This window comes from Patagioenas fasciata, chromosome 24 (assembly GCF_037038585.1).
Source record: "Patagioenas fasciata isolate bPatFas1 chromosome 24, bPatFas1.hap1, whole genome shotgun sequence".
NCBI lineage: Eukaryota > Metazoa > Chordata > Aves > Columbiformes > Columbidae > Patagioenas > Patagioenas fasciata.
Window position 1 is genome coordinate 2,651,915 of NC_092543.1, and position 15,749 is coordinate 2,667,663.

The 15,749-nt window shown below is 51.4% G+C and overlaps 2 protein-coding genes across 3 annotated transcripts in view; one reads left to right on the top strand and one right to left on the bottom strand.

Annotated features, from left to right (window-relative positions):
* Nucleotides 1–647: 647 nt before the first annotated feature.
* VSIG10L2 (V-set and immunoglobulin domain containing 10 like 2) lies at nucleotides 648–5,823 on the top strand. Its single transcript, XM_065855541.2, is given in 10 exon segments — nucleotides 648–726; nucleotides 800–1,159; nucleotides 1,985–2,272; nucleotides 3,222–3,497; nucleotides 3,956–4,228; nucleotides 4,345–4,650; nucleotides 4,653–4,979; nucleotides 5,053–5,355; nucleotides 5,592–5,714; nucleotides 5,795–5,823. Coding segments are annotated over 10 exon segments (2,364 nt in total).
* Nucleotides 5,824–7,171: 1,348 nt separating this feature from the next.
* The window catches only part of CDON (cell adhesion associated, oncogene regulated), a 42,506-nt gene continuing 33,928 nt past the window's right edge, over nucleotides 7,172–15,749 (bottom strand). For both annotated transcript variants that reach the window (XM_065855781.2, XM_071798769.1), the window contains exons 17-20: nucleotides 15,122–15,366; nucleotides 12,879–12,958; nucleotides 8,486–8,667; nucleotides 7,172–7,730 (exon numbers count right to left, since the gene is read on the bottom strand). In XM_065855781.2, the coding sequence (XP_065711853.1) occupies nucleotides 7,603–7,730; nucleotides 8,486–8,667; nucleotides 12,879–12,958; nucleotides 15,122–15,366 (635 nt within the window). In that variant the 3' untranslated portion in view covers nucleotides 7,172–7,602. The remainder of the gene's footprint in view (nucleotides 7,731–8,485; nucleotides 8,668–12,878; nucleotides 12,959–15,121; nucleotides 15,367–15,749) is intronic.

Sequence of the window (15,749 nt, forward strand, 5' to 3'; positions counted from 1 at the left end):
GGTTTGTTTGGGGGTTTATTTCGGAGGGTTTTGTAGCCTTGAAGGATCCCCTGAGGGGCTGAATGTGCTCAGAGAATAGAAACTTGCCCCCCAAAAATAGAAAACATGCCCCAAAGATACCGAAAAGCAGCTCTAGGTGACCAGTTTTAACCCATTTTGGCCATTTTAAGCCCCAAAAAACCTCCTTGATGTTCAACGTTAACGGTGTGGGCTTTGTTAACGAGGAATTAATTGTAATTAAGGAATCGGCGACGGGGGGGAGAGGCAGTTTTTGCTTTGGCTGAGGGATTTGAGCCGTTACCCCCATGAATATTTGATGCGGGGGATGAAATATCAAACCCCGGTGGCTTCCCCCAGCACCCAGACATCCTGTTTTTGATCGGCAGCAGCAAATTTTCCCCTTTTTCACCCCAAAAATAAGCCGAGGCATAAATTTCAGGAATAAATCCTCCCCCGGGAGCAAGAAGAGGGGACGTTGTCACTTCTATGACGAGCATGCGCGTCCTCAGCCCTCAGATTTAACTGGGTGTCGGGTTCCCCCTCCCCGCGACGGGTTGATTAATAATTAAGGATTAATCAGGGCTGGGCTTAATTACCGGGGGGGTAACCGGAGAGAGCGCAGCGCTGCTTGGGGGGGACATGGTGACATGGAGCGCGGGCAGGTGGCTTCGGCGCCGCGCTGTTGGGGACCCTGGATCCTGTGGCTGCTGCCGGCGCTGGCGGGGGGTGAGTGGAGCCCCAAAACCCCTTGAAATCCCTCCAAAAATTGGAGAGACCCGAGCGACTCATCCCCTCGCAGGTCAGCGCCCGCCGGGGGGGGACGAGGAGGTGACGGTGACGGGCGTGCGGGGCCGAGCGGTGGAGCTGAGCTGCGGGACGGGGCCAGTGGAGCCAAGCGTTGTGTTTTGGAGCTTCGCGCCGGGGGCAATGTGGCCGCTCGTGGCCACTGGGCCACCCCGGGCAGTGGCCGCGAGCCAGGGCGGGGAGGTGACGGTGGCCCCCGGCGCAGGGACACTGGGGCGGGTGACGCTGCGAGCGGGGACACTGGAGCTGCGGGAGCTGCGGGCGGGAGCCCAGGGCCGGTTCCTGTGCCAGGGGCTGTTCCCCGAGCGTGGGCGGCAGCGCCTGGGCTACCACAGCGTCCTGCTGCGTGTCCTCGGTGAGTGGTGGCCACCGTGCGGCCGGTACTAGCCAGGGTAGGGCCCTGCTAGGCAACCAAGGGCCCCACTAGCCAAGGTAGTGCCCTACTAGCCAAGGAAGGGCCCCAGTAGCCAAGGTAGTGCCCTCCTAGTCAACAACGGGCCCCAGTAGTCAAGGTAGCCAATGAAGGTCCCCACTAGCCAACAGAGTCTCACCAGTCAATGAAGGGCCCCGCTGGCCAATCAAGGGCCTCTATGGTCAACCAAGGGTCTCACTAGCCAACCATGGGCCCCACTAGCCAGTGCAGAGCCCCACTAGCCAATGAACAGCCCCACTAGCCAAGGTAGTCTCCCATTAGCCAAGGCAGAGCCCCACTAGCCAATAAGGGCTCCACTAGCCAATGTAGACCCCCCACTAGCCAATGTATCAGCCCACTAGCCAAGGTAGAGCTCCACTAGCCAACAAAGCATGCCACTAGTCAACATAGAGCCCCACTAGCCAATGTAGTGCCCCACTAGCCAATAAAGGGCTCCACTAGTCAACAAAGCTTGCCACTAGCCACTATGGAGCCCCATTAGCCAACACAGTAGCCCACTAGCCAACCCAGCACCCCAGTAGCCATTCCCACCTCCTTGCCCACCCCAGCATCCCACCTGCCCAGTCCCGCTCTCACTAGCCCACAGGTGGTCACCCTGGCCAGTCCCCAGGCCCACAGTCAGGCCACTTCCTCACTAGCCCACCCACCTTCTTACTAGCCATCCCACTAGCCAATAAATAGTCTGGGCTGGAGATGTTACCTCGGGTGGGAGAGTTTTGGTGGCCACTGATGTTTGGTTGCCCGCAGTGCCTGTCTCCAAGCCCTTCGTGCGGCCATCGGCGGCAGTGGCGGCCGAGGGGACAGCGGTGGCCCTGAGCTGTGCTGTGCGGGAGGGGACGGAGCCGCTGAGCTTCTCCTGGCAGCACCGGGAACCCCGGGGAGGTCCCTCGGTGTCACCTCCCCTGGGGACAGTGGGCGCCAGGGCGGAGCTGAACCTGGCGCCGGCCAATCGGAGCCACCTGGGCTGGTACGTCTGCACCGTGGGCAACCAGGTCAACAGCCAGGCCAGCGAGCCCGTCTACCTGGACATTGTCTGTGAGTGCCCACGGGGAACAAAAGGGGAGGGAGATGCCACCAGGGCCACCATGGGTCAGCCATGGGATATCCATGGCCACTGTGATGCATCCATGGCCACCATGGGACATCCATGGCTACCATACAACATCCACGGCCACCATGATGCCACTGTAATGCCTCCATGGCCACCAGGATGTCCCCATGGCTACCATGGCATGTCCATGGCTACCATGTACCCAGCCACCGTGATGTCTCCATGGCCACCATGGCATGTCCATAGCCACTATGTGCATGGCCACCATAATGCCTCCATGGCCACCATGTACACGGCCACCATGATGCCTCTATGGCCACCATGGTACATCCATGGCCATCATGGCGTATCCATGGCCACCAAGCACCCTTCCACCATGATACATACATGGCCACAATGGGACATCCATGGCCACCTAGATGCCACCAGGATGCCTCCATGGCCACCATGATGCTTCCATAGCCATCATGCTACATCGATGGCCACCACAATGTCTCTGTGGCCATCATGCTACATCCATGGCCACAAGGATGTCTCCGTGGGCACCATGGTACATTCATGGCCACCATGACACGTTCATGACCACCATGATGGTATATCTATGGTCACCGTGATGTCTCCATGGCCACCACATTACAGCCATGGCCACCATGGTACATTCATGGCCACCATGATGCTTCATGGCCATCATGCTACATACATGGCCACCACAGTACATGCATGGTCACCATGATGTCTCCATGGCCACCATGATACATTCATGGCCACCACAGTGCCTTCATGGCCACCACGATGTACCCACAACCACCATGCTGGCCCCTTTCTCAGAAGGCTTCACATCCCAGTTCCCCATCAGTAGGAGGACATCCCAGGGACCACCACATCCCCTCTGTGGGGCTACCCTGGTGACCGCGTGTCCCCATGTCCCCACAGACGGCCCGGATGCGCCGGCCATCACAGTGGAGCCCTTCTCCCCTGAGACCGGGGGCTTCTCGGCGGGCGAGCGGGAGGACGTGGTGCTGAGCTGCCGAGCACCCTCCAACCCCCCCAGCCGCTATGTCTGGCTCCACAATGGCTCGCAGGTCCACGTTGGCCAAACCTACGTCATGGCAGCCATTGCCCGTGCCCAGGCCGGCACCTACACCTGCCTGGCCGAGAACCCCCACCTGCAGACTCGCACCCAGGCCAGCGTGCTCCTCACCGTCTACTGTGAGTAACGGGGTGGGGAGAGAGGGGACAGCTGGGGCCACCATGGACCTGGTCACTGTGACGCCTCCATGGCCACCATGGGACATCCATGGCCACCATGACATCTCCATGGCCACCATGGGACATCCATGGACACCACGTATGTGGCTTCCATGATGCCTCCACGGCCACCATACATCCCTGGCCACCATGACATGTCCGTGGCCACCATGATGTCTCCATGGCCACCATAGTACATCCATGGCCACCATGACACGTTCATGATCACCATGGTGTGGCCATGGCCACATGGCCACCAGGACATGTCCATGGCCACCACAGTACATCCATGGCCACCACAGTCCCCCCAGCCAACACTGACCAAGACAACTCCCTGCTGAGGCCGTGGGTGCCGGGGACACTTTGGGGGTGTCACTTCCTCCACCCCCCACCCCACCCCGCGGTGCTGCTCTCTGCAGACCCCCCCTCCGGCACCCCCAGCTGCTCCGCCACAGCCACCACTGACCTGCGGGCCGTGGCCCTGCGCTGCCACTGGCCCGGGGGCTTCCCGCCAGCAGATCTGCGCTGGGTGGGCCCCATGCCCTCCGGGGACAACGAGGAGGTGACAGGGACAAGCGTCTCCATGGCCACCAGCATCCAGCCCGGGGCGGCCACCAGCAATGGCAGCTCCTTCTCCTGCCTGGCGTCCCACCCAGCGCTGCCGCGAGGGGCCGTGTGTGGCATCACCCTCTGTGAGTGTCCCCAAAAATGTCTCTGACCCCCCACCACACGAAAGCCACCCCAGGTGGCTCTATGATGGGGGTGTCACCTTTTTGGGGGGACACTTTGGCACCTCTCCCCGGCACAGGGGTCCCAGCCGGCGGCCCCTCCTGCGCGGTGGCGGCCACCAAGGGTGACGAGTACGTGATGCTGCGGTGCCGCTGGGGGGGGGGGACGCCGGCGGTCACCCTGCGCTGGCAGGACGCCGGGGGACACTTTTTGGGGGACCCCTCGCCTTCCGTCGCTGTCCTGGTGCTGAGCACCGGCGGCAGCTTGCGGGGCCGCGATTTCATCTGCGCCGCCGCGCACCCGCTCCGGGCCGGCGGCGCTGAGTGCCGCCTGCGCTTGGGTAAGCCCCGTTTGTCCCCACGGCCCCTTGCCCTGTCACCGTGGGGCAGCACCTCCCCATTGTCCCCAATTTCTCAGATGTCCCTGCGCTGGAGGTGGAGAGCAGTGAGGTGGTGGTGCTGGAGGGCGGCGAGGCGCGGCTGGCGTGCCGGCGGCACGGCGGGGACAATTTGGGCGCCACCATGGCATGGTACGACCCCAGGGAGAGGGAGGTGACAGCGGGGACGGCCACCAAGTACCATTTGGAGTGGGGCCAAACGTGGCTCAACCTCACGGTCACCGACGCTGAGTGGCTGCGGGACGCCGGCACCTACCGCTGCGCCGCCACCAACACTGTGGGCAGCGCCAGCCTCGCCGTGCGCCTGCGCGTGGAACGTGAGTGCAGGACAGGTGGCAGGTCCCCAGGGGGGTGGTGTTTCGGGGTGTCACCCCCGTGCTGTCCCCACAGGGTACCCAGCGCCCCCCAATGTCACCATCAGCAAGCTGCGGTACACACGGGCGCGCACTGAGGTGCGGCTGCAGTGGCGGACGCATGGCAATGGGAATCTCACCGGCTTCGTGGTACAGCGGCGCCCGGCCAAGAAACTGCCCCGGAGAGTGGCCGGGCTCTGGGAAACGGCCGCCGGTGACATCGAGCCCGAGTCCCGCGACCGGCGCCTGGGCGGGCTGGACCCGGCGGTGCTCTACGCTTTTCGGGTGCTGGCCGTCAACCACCGCACGGCCGGGCACCCCTCGGAGGTGCAGACGCCAGGTGAAGGTGGGGGGGGACGCACTGGAGCGTGGAGTCATCAGTAGGTTTCAGAGTGAACAGGCACAAGCTCCCACCTCTCTGGGCTCCACCCATCCTTGTGCTGGGTGCTGCTTCCTCTCCCCCTGTGCTGCTCACACGTGGGTGCTTCGTTACCCTAATTACCCCCCTGGGTAATAAACACTAGAATTACCCCCCAGGGTAATTAGCCAGGCTAACAAGTGGCCGCTCTCTTCCAGCCGAGCCGCCCTTCGAGGCCTACCCGGCGGTGACGGGCGCAGCGGTGGTGGGGATGCTGGTGGCCACCGCTGCAACCCTCCTGGCTGCACACTGCATCGCCCGGCACCGCAACGCCCTCCCACGTGAGTGACGGGGCCAGGTGGGGCAGTTTGTCACCCCCCGGCCACCTGCACATCACATCTGTCCCTCTGTCTGTCCCCAGGGCTGCACGACCTGCTCTTCCGCACGTGAGTGTCCAAACCCCCTCGTGTCACCGCGCCCCGGCACCGGTGACACCCCCGTGTTGTCCTCCCACCAGGGCCGGCGCGCAGGAGCCGGTTGGTGTGCCGGACGACGCCGAATCCGCGGCGAGGACGGAGGATGGAGCAGGAGTGGCACCGGGTAATAGCACCCGTGGGCTGAGTCACCCGCCCCGGTGACATGGCACCCACCCGGTGTCACCGCGATGTCCTCCCCTTGCAGAGCCGCCTCCGGACGCCAGCACTGAGCCCCCGGTTAATGGCACCAGCACTGAAGCCGCGACACCATGATCCCAACAACTTTTCTGTTTTATTCTTCCCTTCTCATCCCCCTTGTCCCTTCGTGTCTCCCGACCTCAAGACTCAGCGGCTGGAAGAAAATCAGGGATAAAATGGATCTGGCACAAAAATCTGGGGCTGGTGGCAAAGGGGGTTTTGCTCTTTTACACTATTTAAACAGGTAAAGCCTTTTTCACCCCAAAACGGGGGATACAGCCCAGGTGGTGAGAAAGGCGGGAGGGTTTTCTTCATCAAATCGCACCCAAAAAATAAAAACGTCAACCCCCAAACCCTGAGAAAAAGATGTTATTTCCAAATATATTGAATTTCTAAATCAATATTACAGTTTCTTGAGTGTCAAATGTGATAAAGTGGAGTGTGCAAATGGGTTGATTGAAGCGAGGTGGCTTAAAAATGGGGTTAAATGGCAGCATTTGGGGAAAATGAAATGAAAGCCAACCTGTGGTCTTGCGGAGGAGAAAATCCAGCGAGGGCAAAGCCAGGCTTAGAGGAGCGGCCAGGCAAAGCCGGGCTTAGGAGGAGATAAATGAGGAGGGAGGAGCAGGTGCAGGTGGTGTCGAAGTTTATGGGCGTGAGGATATTCGGAATTCGATAGGGAGGTCGCATAACCCTAAAAGAGAGGAAAACAATTAATATATTTATAAATAACACAATAAAATAGAAAAAAATAAATGCTAGAACATTCAGAACAGCTCATGGAGATGGTGGTGCCAAAGCAGATTGATTGTTTGAGTCTTTAGAAACAGCCATTTTGTTGTATTTACAAGAAAAATAGAAAGAAAAACCTGGCGATACTCACATTACGCCATTTCTGAGGGGCCAGGCAGGTGTTACGCGACGTGCTTTATTTCCAAGCCATAATATTCCCTCAAACTGCGCAATTAAAAGCGAAGTTAAACTGGGTTTTGCTCTTTGAGCTGCGATGGGTTGGATTTTCATAGATGTTTCTGTGAAAATAAAGGTTAACGGACACCGAAAGGGCATAAAAAGCCGCCAAAATGCACTGTGCTGCTCAAACCGTGTTGCAGATTCAGCCAAAGTTGAGTTTTCTTATTTATTTTCTTGTTTTCCCACTGGGTTTTGCCCCGAAAAAACCAAACAAACAAAAGTATCGAGTACCACGATGTAAAAATAGTAAAAATCGGACCCGTTTGTTAAATCCCCGTATCGGATTCTTCTGGCTGCGGAAAACACTCGGGATTTCCCATCGTTCTTCTTTATATTATGACCATTTTTTTTATACACATAACCAGGCTAGTTTCGCAGAAAAAAAAAAATAAAATTCAAGGCATAAATAATATAAAAAGGCAACAATTTTGAAAAAAAAAATAACAAAAACCATGATACATTCATATGACGCGACTACAAAAAATAAATAGTGAGTCTCTGTGTTTCAGTTCCCATCCCTCCATCACTCCTGTGCGAGCCGCTGCAGTCCCGGGCGGTTTGGGGACGTCCCCGGGGGACGTGCTCAGGTTTCCTGCAGCTGCCGCGCGTCCCCGGGGCCGGCGGGGGGGAAACTCCAGGCCGGGGAGCGCGGGATCAACGGGGTCCAGCTCAAAACGCCGCTTGGGGAGGGGGAGTGAGCGCAGGGGTCGCCTGTGGAGAGAGCGCGGGGGTTAGTGCTTGATATGACTTCCATTTTAATTTAGTTATTTTGTATCTTTTCGTTCCTTTTATCTTATTTTATTTGATTTTATCTATCTTACTTTACCTTATTTTCTTATTTTGTCTGTCTTACTTTATATTATCTTATTTTGCCTCTTACTTTACCTTATTCTCTCTTATTTCATCTATCTTACTTGATCTTATTTTATCTTATTTCATCTATCTTACTTTACCTGATATTATTTTATCTTCTTTTGTCTATCTTACTTTATCTTATTTTATCTTATTTTGTCTCTTACTTTGTCTTATTTTATCTCATTGTGTGTCTTACTTTGTCTTATTTTATCTTATTTAGTCTATCTTACTTCATCTTATTTTCTCTATTTTGTCTATCTTACATTATCTTATTTTATCTTCTTTGATTTTACCGTATTTATCTTATTTTATTTTACCATATTTATCTTACTTTAGCTTATTTTATTTATCTTATTTCATTTTACCTCACCTTATTTTACTTTAAATCAATCACCTCTTTCAGCCCAACGAGCCTAAAAAACCCAGATTAACCAAAATACGTGACGCCCTTCGCGCTCCGGCTCATTCCTGCAATCAACCACCCGGGAACCCCTCCGAGTTTCGCCTCTCGCCGACGGCACCGACACCCGTCGGGTCCCGCCGATACTGTTTGGTGGGCTGAAGTTAAATCAAATTAAAGTTCCAATGAATGGAGCATGGGGATGTCTCACCGTGGGGCTCTCTGGCGTGGCAGCACGGCCGCTCCACCGGCTCCTCCCCGGTGGCCACGCACATGGTGACGGTGACGCGGTGGCCCAGGGGCTCCAGCTCCACGTCCTGGTGACACGGTGTGACCAGGGGGACGAGCGGCAGCGCCGCGGGGCCGAAAGCGCCGTTGGTTTTGGTGAAACACCTGCGGAGGGGACGGAAAAGAGCGCCCGGGTTAGGCCGAGATGATGCTTTCCACTGCTCGCCTCAAGAAAATCACTCTAACAACACTCAGACACCTCGCCAAATACATTTTACATTAGGTTTGATACTAATCCCAATATAAATAATAGGATCAAGCAGCTTTTCAATCCCAAACTATTCAAAACACTCGTGGTTACTCCCCACGCCAACGACTCGACCACCAGGCCCGTTTCGCCACCAAGGCAGCCCCAAAAACCACGTTTTTGCTGACAAAAAATAGATCTTGAGTTCAAACCAGCAAATTTATTCACCTTGGAAAAGAAATGCCAAGTTTAATCAAAGCAAATTAGGAAAATATAGAAAATATTGAAAAAATATCGAAAATCTTATCAATATAAGATAAGGTGGGATTGCGGCCTGTAAGATTTCACAGCCCTGACAGGCCATGAAAACGAAGCTAAACTGCTGATCTAATTATTACAGTCAAGTTATTTAAGCTTTAAAGACAAAGGAGCTGAAGAGACACTTGAAAAGTGGGTTTAGACACTGATATAGATACAAATATGAGCATTAAGGGTGTTTTTTTGTTGCCAAATTTCAATAAATTTGGGGTAAAATGGACTTTGACATCACCAGCAACAGGTTATTGGCCACCGGATTAGTCCTAAACTCACACAGAATTTAAAACTGGGAGATATTAAGGTTGGAAATCACAGTAAGATCCTGCCTAAAGCAGAAAAAAGCACTTTTATTCCATTAATTGACATTTAAAAGGTCATAAAAACATCACGCTGGGGGGACTCATCCTCCACGCTTGGAGCCGCGCTTGATATTTTCACCTGAAAACCACGATTATTATCGCCAGGACTTTAAAATAACAACCAAAAAATCCACAACGAAACCTTCTTGAGGAGGAAATTTCCCCTTTCTCCTCCTATTTTGTCTTTATGCCTCCAAAAAATCATTATTCCGAGTAGGAAAATACCACAGAAGCCACCGAAGAAGCCACATGAAACACATTTGGCCTTCAAATAAACCCAGTTATTAGTTTGCATTTCTTTCCACGGAGGTTTTTGACTGCGCTCGCTTATTATTAAAAATAATATAAAATCTTAGAGGAACCCATTATTGAACCCATTTGTTTGCATATTTCTGAGGAAAATAAAGTGAATTTGCAAAGAGATTTTTAAAAACGCCGATTCCCCTGCAACCATGAGGTAAGTTGGCAAATTTTAGTGCAAAAACACCAGAAAATGAAAGAAAAAATGTAAAATAATCAGTTTTCAGTCCTAATGTATAATAAGAAGTGCAAACCACACTCGACTTTGTCTGCGTTTCCCAGCTCCTCCCTCTGGCAAAGCTCCACAAGGGCATAAACTGCTCATTTAAGCCAAGAAAACCAGATTTCACTGCCATCATAATAAAACCCGCTCCGAGGTGGCTGTTGCTCAAAACAGATGGTTATTTAATAGACCTAATTTTTTAGGATTGATTTGCACGCAGTCGCAATTTGAGCGACTGCTAAATTCAGCCCAAATGAGGAATCATTCCAGGTGGAAATCAGCTCGTTTAGGGTGATTTGAGGAGAGAATTGCCTGGGTTTAGCCCCAAATTGTGATAATTCGGGTGCGTCTCTCGCTTTATGTGGTTTTTACTGACTTAGCACTGTTTATTTTTTATTTATTTTAGACTATAGAAATGACACCAGACAAAAAGCAAATGTGAGCGACTTTCCTTGAGTTCCACATGGGGCGTAAGACAGCTGAGACAAGTTGGGACATCAACGAGGCATTTGGCACAGGAACTGCTAGCGGAGGTGGTTCCTTAACGCGCAGCGGTGGGTCAAGACGTTTCATAAAGGAGATGGGAGCCGTGAAGATGAGGAGCAGCCATTGGAAGGTGACAATGACCAGTTGGGAGCATCATCGACGCTGATCCTCTTCCAACCACACGAGGAGTTGCTCAAGAACTCAGCATTGACCGGAACCCAACGTTGACCACAACTCAGCATTGACCAGAACTCAATGTTGACCAGAACCCAACGTTGACGAGAACTCAACATTGACCCGAACTCAACTTTGATCAGAATTCAACACTGACCGCAACTCAACACTGACCAGAACTCAACATTGACCAGAACTCAACATGAACCACAACTCAACATCGACCACAACTCAACATCGACCACAACTCAACATCGACCACAACTCAACATCAACCACAACTCAACATCAACCACAACTCAACATCAACCACAACTCAACACCAACCACAACTCAACACCAACCACAACTCAACACCAACCACAACTCAATGTCGACCACAACTCAAGGTTGATCACAACTCAACGTCGACCACAACTCAACACTGACCACAACTCAACTTTGACCAGACTCAACACTGACCACAACTCAACATCGACCACAACTCAATGTCAACCCAAACCCAGCGTCAATGGTTCTACAGTTGTTTGGCATTTGAAGCCAACTGGGAAGGTGAAAAAGCTCCATAAGTGACCAAAAACAAATCAAAGAAATCGCCATTCTGAAGTGTCGTGTTCCCTTCTTCTATGCAACAACAACAAAGCATTTTTCACTTGGACTGTGATGTGTGACAAAAAAGGGATTTTATACAACAACCGGTGGTGATCAGCTCAGTGGTTGGACCAAGAACCTCCAAAGTGCTTCCCAAAGTCAAATTTGCACCAAAAAAAGGTCACGGTCACAACCAACACTTCCAAAGTGGAACAAACTGGGGAATATTCACTAGATTCAACTGAGCTCTCACCAACCAATGGCCGCCTCTTCACGCATCTCGACAACATTTGGCAGGGAAAACGGTTCCACAACCAGCAGGATGCAGAAAAAGCCTTCTGAGAGTTCGGATTTTTATGACAGAGGAATAAACAAACTTATTTCTCGCTGATTGGAATGGTTCCTATTTTGATTAATAAAGATGCGTTTGAGCCGAGCTATAACAGTTTAAAATTCACTGTCCAAAACTGCGATGATTTTTGCACAAAGCTACAAGGTTGAGCAAAAACGGGGGAAATTAATATGGCCTCAAATTCCAAACCCCACAGACCTTCCTCCTCCTCCTCGTTTCTGTCCCCTCTCCCATGTCCCCCGTCTATTCCCTCGGTGCCGGGAGGGGACGGGAACGGTCCCGGCCACGCGGTTCTGCTGCCAAATGGAGGTTAATTATCCCGCTGGGGTGAGGCAGCTGTTAAGGGACAACTTGTTTCCCTCTTGAGTCATCAAATATAGAAAAAGGACGTGAAAATTCAAAGTTCAGGCCCTGCTGATGGCCCATCGGGGAGGGATGGTAGATTTGAAGAGAACAGAACTTTCGTAAGACAAAAAAAGAGCAATTAAAAATGAAACGGTGCTGAAAACGGGAAAACAAGCTCTTAATTACAGCGTAAAGCATCCTGTCTCAATCACACCATCACACGTGTATTTATATGAATAGGTGGAAGGATTTAAAGCCCGTTCTGAGTTATATTTTTAAAAGTAAAATGGTAAAACCAGAGCAAACGTGTTTTCTGCCGTCAACCACAGCTTCGCTTCAACTCAGCTTCTCCAGATGTGCAGCTCGGGGCAGCTGCTGATTTTAATAAGGCCGAAAATTCAAAGTCCGGTTGAAACAATCCAGAATTTACCGGGCTGAGCCGTCCAGCACGTCTGACTTTCAGTCCTATTTTTAGCCATTCAAGTAACCAGAGATTTAGTCGGCAGCCTGGAAGGATATTCTTTAAAACGTGAAAAATAATCTAATAAAAATCCAGCCTCTCAGCTACGATGTCGAAGATGGATTATTTTCCCTTATTTTATACAAAAAGGCTTTTTCTCACGCAAAACACAATGACATGATGACAACGGCTGGTCAAACCGCTCCTGAAAAACCTCAAATCCCACGTTTTAATGGCAAATAGATTGTGAACGCAAAGCCGGTTTTTGAGAGAACGGCAGGAAATGTAAAATACAGAAGCCAAATTAAATCTGATTTGACAAACTCCACACGGAATGATTTTGTTATCTCGAAACCAAAGAAAATAAGGTTGAAAGAAGGAAAAATCCAGCGCTCAACCTGCATCAGAGTTGAGTAAAATGAGCTCAGGGGGGGTTAATAATTGTCCCGGGGACAATCGGAGATGGTCACACCGGGTTGAACGTGGTTTTATTGGCGAAATTCCTGCGAGTTTTACCTCACCTGTTATTGTTGCGGCAATTCCGGCAGTTGACGCACTCGGCGGGGTCGGCCTGTGGCACCGCTGTGTACACCCCGCCGCCCTGCAGCGTGATTAAGTAAAAGAATACATAGATTAATTGTTATTAGAGCATATTAGAGCCAAAACATGGTTTGGGCCTCTTGGAAGAGACTAAAAAGCGGCGTTTCTTGTCATACGGTTCAGCTCAAACTAGCACCCCACATCCTTTTAGTTTCATTTTTAAACCAACCACCTTATCAATCTGCAGATCCGCGGCAACACTGAGCCATTATCCGAAGCCACACGGAGGGTTTTTCGCGTCAAGAGAAAAGTAAATAACCCCAACCCAACAAGCATGCGGTAATTTCCCTGGTCTTTTCTCAGCTTAAATCCGCCCAGGTTTAATTTAACAACCACGCTGTAAATATGTTTATTTTTAATGCCGATGACAGACGTGAAAGCGAAACGTCGCTCGTTAGCGAGCAGGGAGACGGAGCCTTAAATTCGCGGGGCTGATGTCACAACGTCAAGTCATCCCACCGGCCGGTAATTACTCCGATTAGGTTGAGTTTACTTGGCGACGTTGGTTTTCTTTAATATTGTGAGACGGTTCATATTTGTACAGATGGGGTGAGCGCTCAGCCAGCAGCGACTCGGAGCGAGAGGGATTTGGCCGTGTTGGTTTTGGCCAAACCGCTCGTTAGGAACGAGTCCGAACGCCCAGATTAACACATACCTCATTGTTAACGAGCGGGCGGGCAAGGAGGCGGGAGCCGCTTGCAAAAACGGGGCCGAGGAGGAGCCAGTTTGGGGCAAAACCACCTGATTTTTGAGATTTCAGCAGTAGGGAACTTCTAACAACCCCTATTTTCGCAAAATGAGGTTTATCCTTAATTTTTTGAGGCAATTTGGAGTACCGAGGAAATGCCTAATTAGCCTTGATTGCCAGTTGCTCTCCTCCTAACTCAGTCCAATCAACTAAATGATTTAGCGAGTCCTAACGAGGAGGAGAACGTCCTGCTCCTGGATGAGATTTTTGACTCTAGATTTCTAAAATACGGCAGAAAAACTCAACGCAGTCGATTATTGGTGGCACCACACGTCCCATCTTGCTCTGAGATCACGTCCCTAATTCCTTATTTTCCCCAAAAAATGAAAAATAAGAAGGATAAAACACGGATTCAGGTCTCGAAGTTTTCTCACGGGTGAGATTTTCAGCGCTGCAAAAATCCTCCCATCCCCAGAGCTCCAACTCTTGGAGGGTTTTACTCACCAGGAGGTTGGACAGGGCCAAAACAACTTAATTTGAGCCCCGGTTGCTCTTGCAAACAACCGAAAACCCATCATTTCTTGCTATACAAGCAGAGCAAAGACAAAATAAGGTGAAGAAGCAACTCGTCTGGACTCAAAGCTGGAATCATCTCAAGTGGCGACTACTGTGCAAGCACTAATTTGTTGTTCAATAAAAGGAAGCGCTTGTGTCCAATTACACAAACAATAGCCCCATTTTTTGTTTGCCCTGGGTTATTCAGACTTTGGAGCTTTTTTTCTCTCAGTTTTCCTGGGCAACGTTCACAGTTTTGAGTGAGCTTGAACGTGAGCCATCTGTTTCCAGAGACAATAATGAAATCATTCTTCTCTCTTGGAAACGGGACGCGTTTCAGCAAATGAAGTTCTTTTTCCACAGTGTACAGGGGCTTGAATTAAGTTTTTAATTGTATGTTGTATTTCCAAACAAAAAAATGAGCCTCGGTCCCAAGCAAGGGACTGAAAAGTATTCAAAAAGTAAAATATTGTGTTATTATGTCGCTGCGTTTTGAGATGTATGGGGCGTTTCATTTTATGGAAGCTCCCGCTCCCTTCGTGCTCGGCCATAATTAATAACGTTGCCTCGAGTTCCAGATCTGAAACAGGTGGGGGAAAAGCAGGCGAGCCATAAAGCTGCAGAATAAGCAGCTCTAATTAAATCTCTTTAACGGGAAGACTGAGAAAGCCCAGATGTACACGCGGCTTTCTCATCGCTTTCCCAGAGCCAGTGGAATTCTTGCCGTCACCCGATCCCCTCAAATGAAAACCGTGACGCTCGCATCGCCAATCTCAGCCCAGATGCTTCCTCCGGGATAAGTAATTTAGTGCAACTGGCTGTTATCAACAAGAGAGTGTTTCCCCCCACCCGAATTAAGCCCAGTTCTACAAGGCCTGGCTCAATGCCAAGCTTCAGGCTGAGCTTTCCGGCCAGGCTTACATTGAGGAGGCGATGGGGATGCCGGGACAGGGAGTCGCTGTGCCCGGGGTACAACCCAGCTCCGTTGGTCGCCCCGTTAACGCTGTTAGCGACCTGGCGATGGACGTGGGGGCAGCCGCTGCCGTTGGGGACGAAGGTGCCGTGGGCGCTGCCGTTGCTGCGGGTCGCGCCGGGTAAAGTCGCGTATTCCATCATCTGCCCATTGATATCAGCCCCTTGGCAGAGGTAACCGGGAGGGTCGTATTCTGCAAAAAACACAAGCGAGAAGTGAAACGAGCGTCTCGAAACAGATTTATTTTCTCCTTTTGCAGTTTTTGTAAATTAATTTTAGTATCTAAGCGCTTGGTACGCAAGTGGAGAGATGCAAAAGGGCAACGTTGGCCTGAAAAGACTCGGCTGATGAAGAGCATCCAATTAACAAAACCAGCCCATTCATACCATCAACGGACCCTCTGCTATGAGTTATTATTATTAATACTTCCAGAAAATACCTCCGGGTCTCTTGTAGACAACTTGTGAGAAGTTTGATTTCTCTTTGCCATTTGAAAATAACCACGGGCTGTAGAAGGTGCGAAGCTGCGAGTGCTTTTTCTTTCCAGATACACCCAAGGCAGAGAAATTTAGGGTT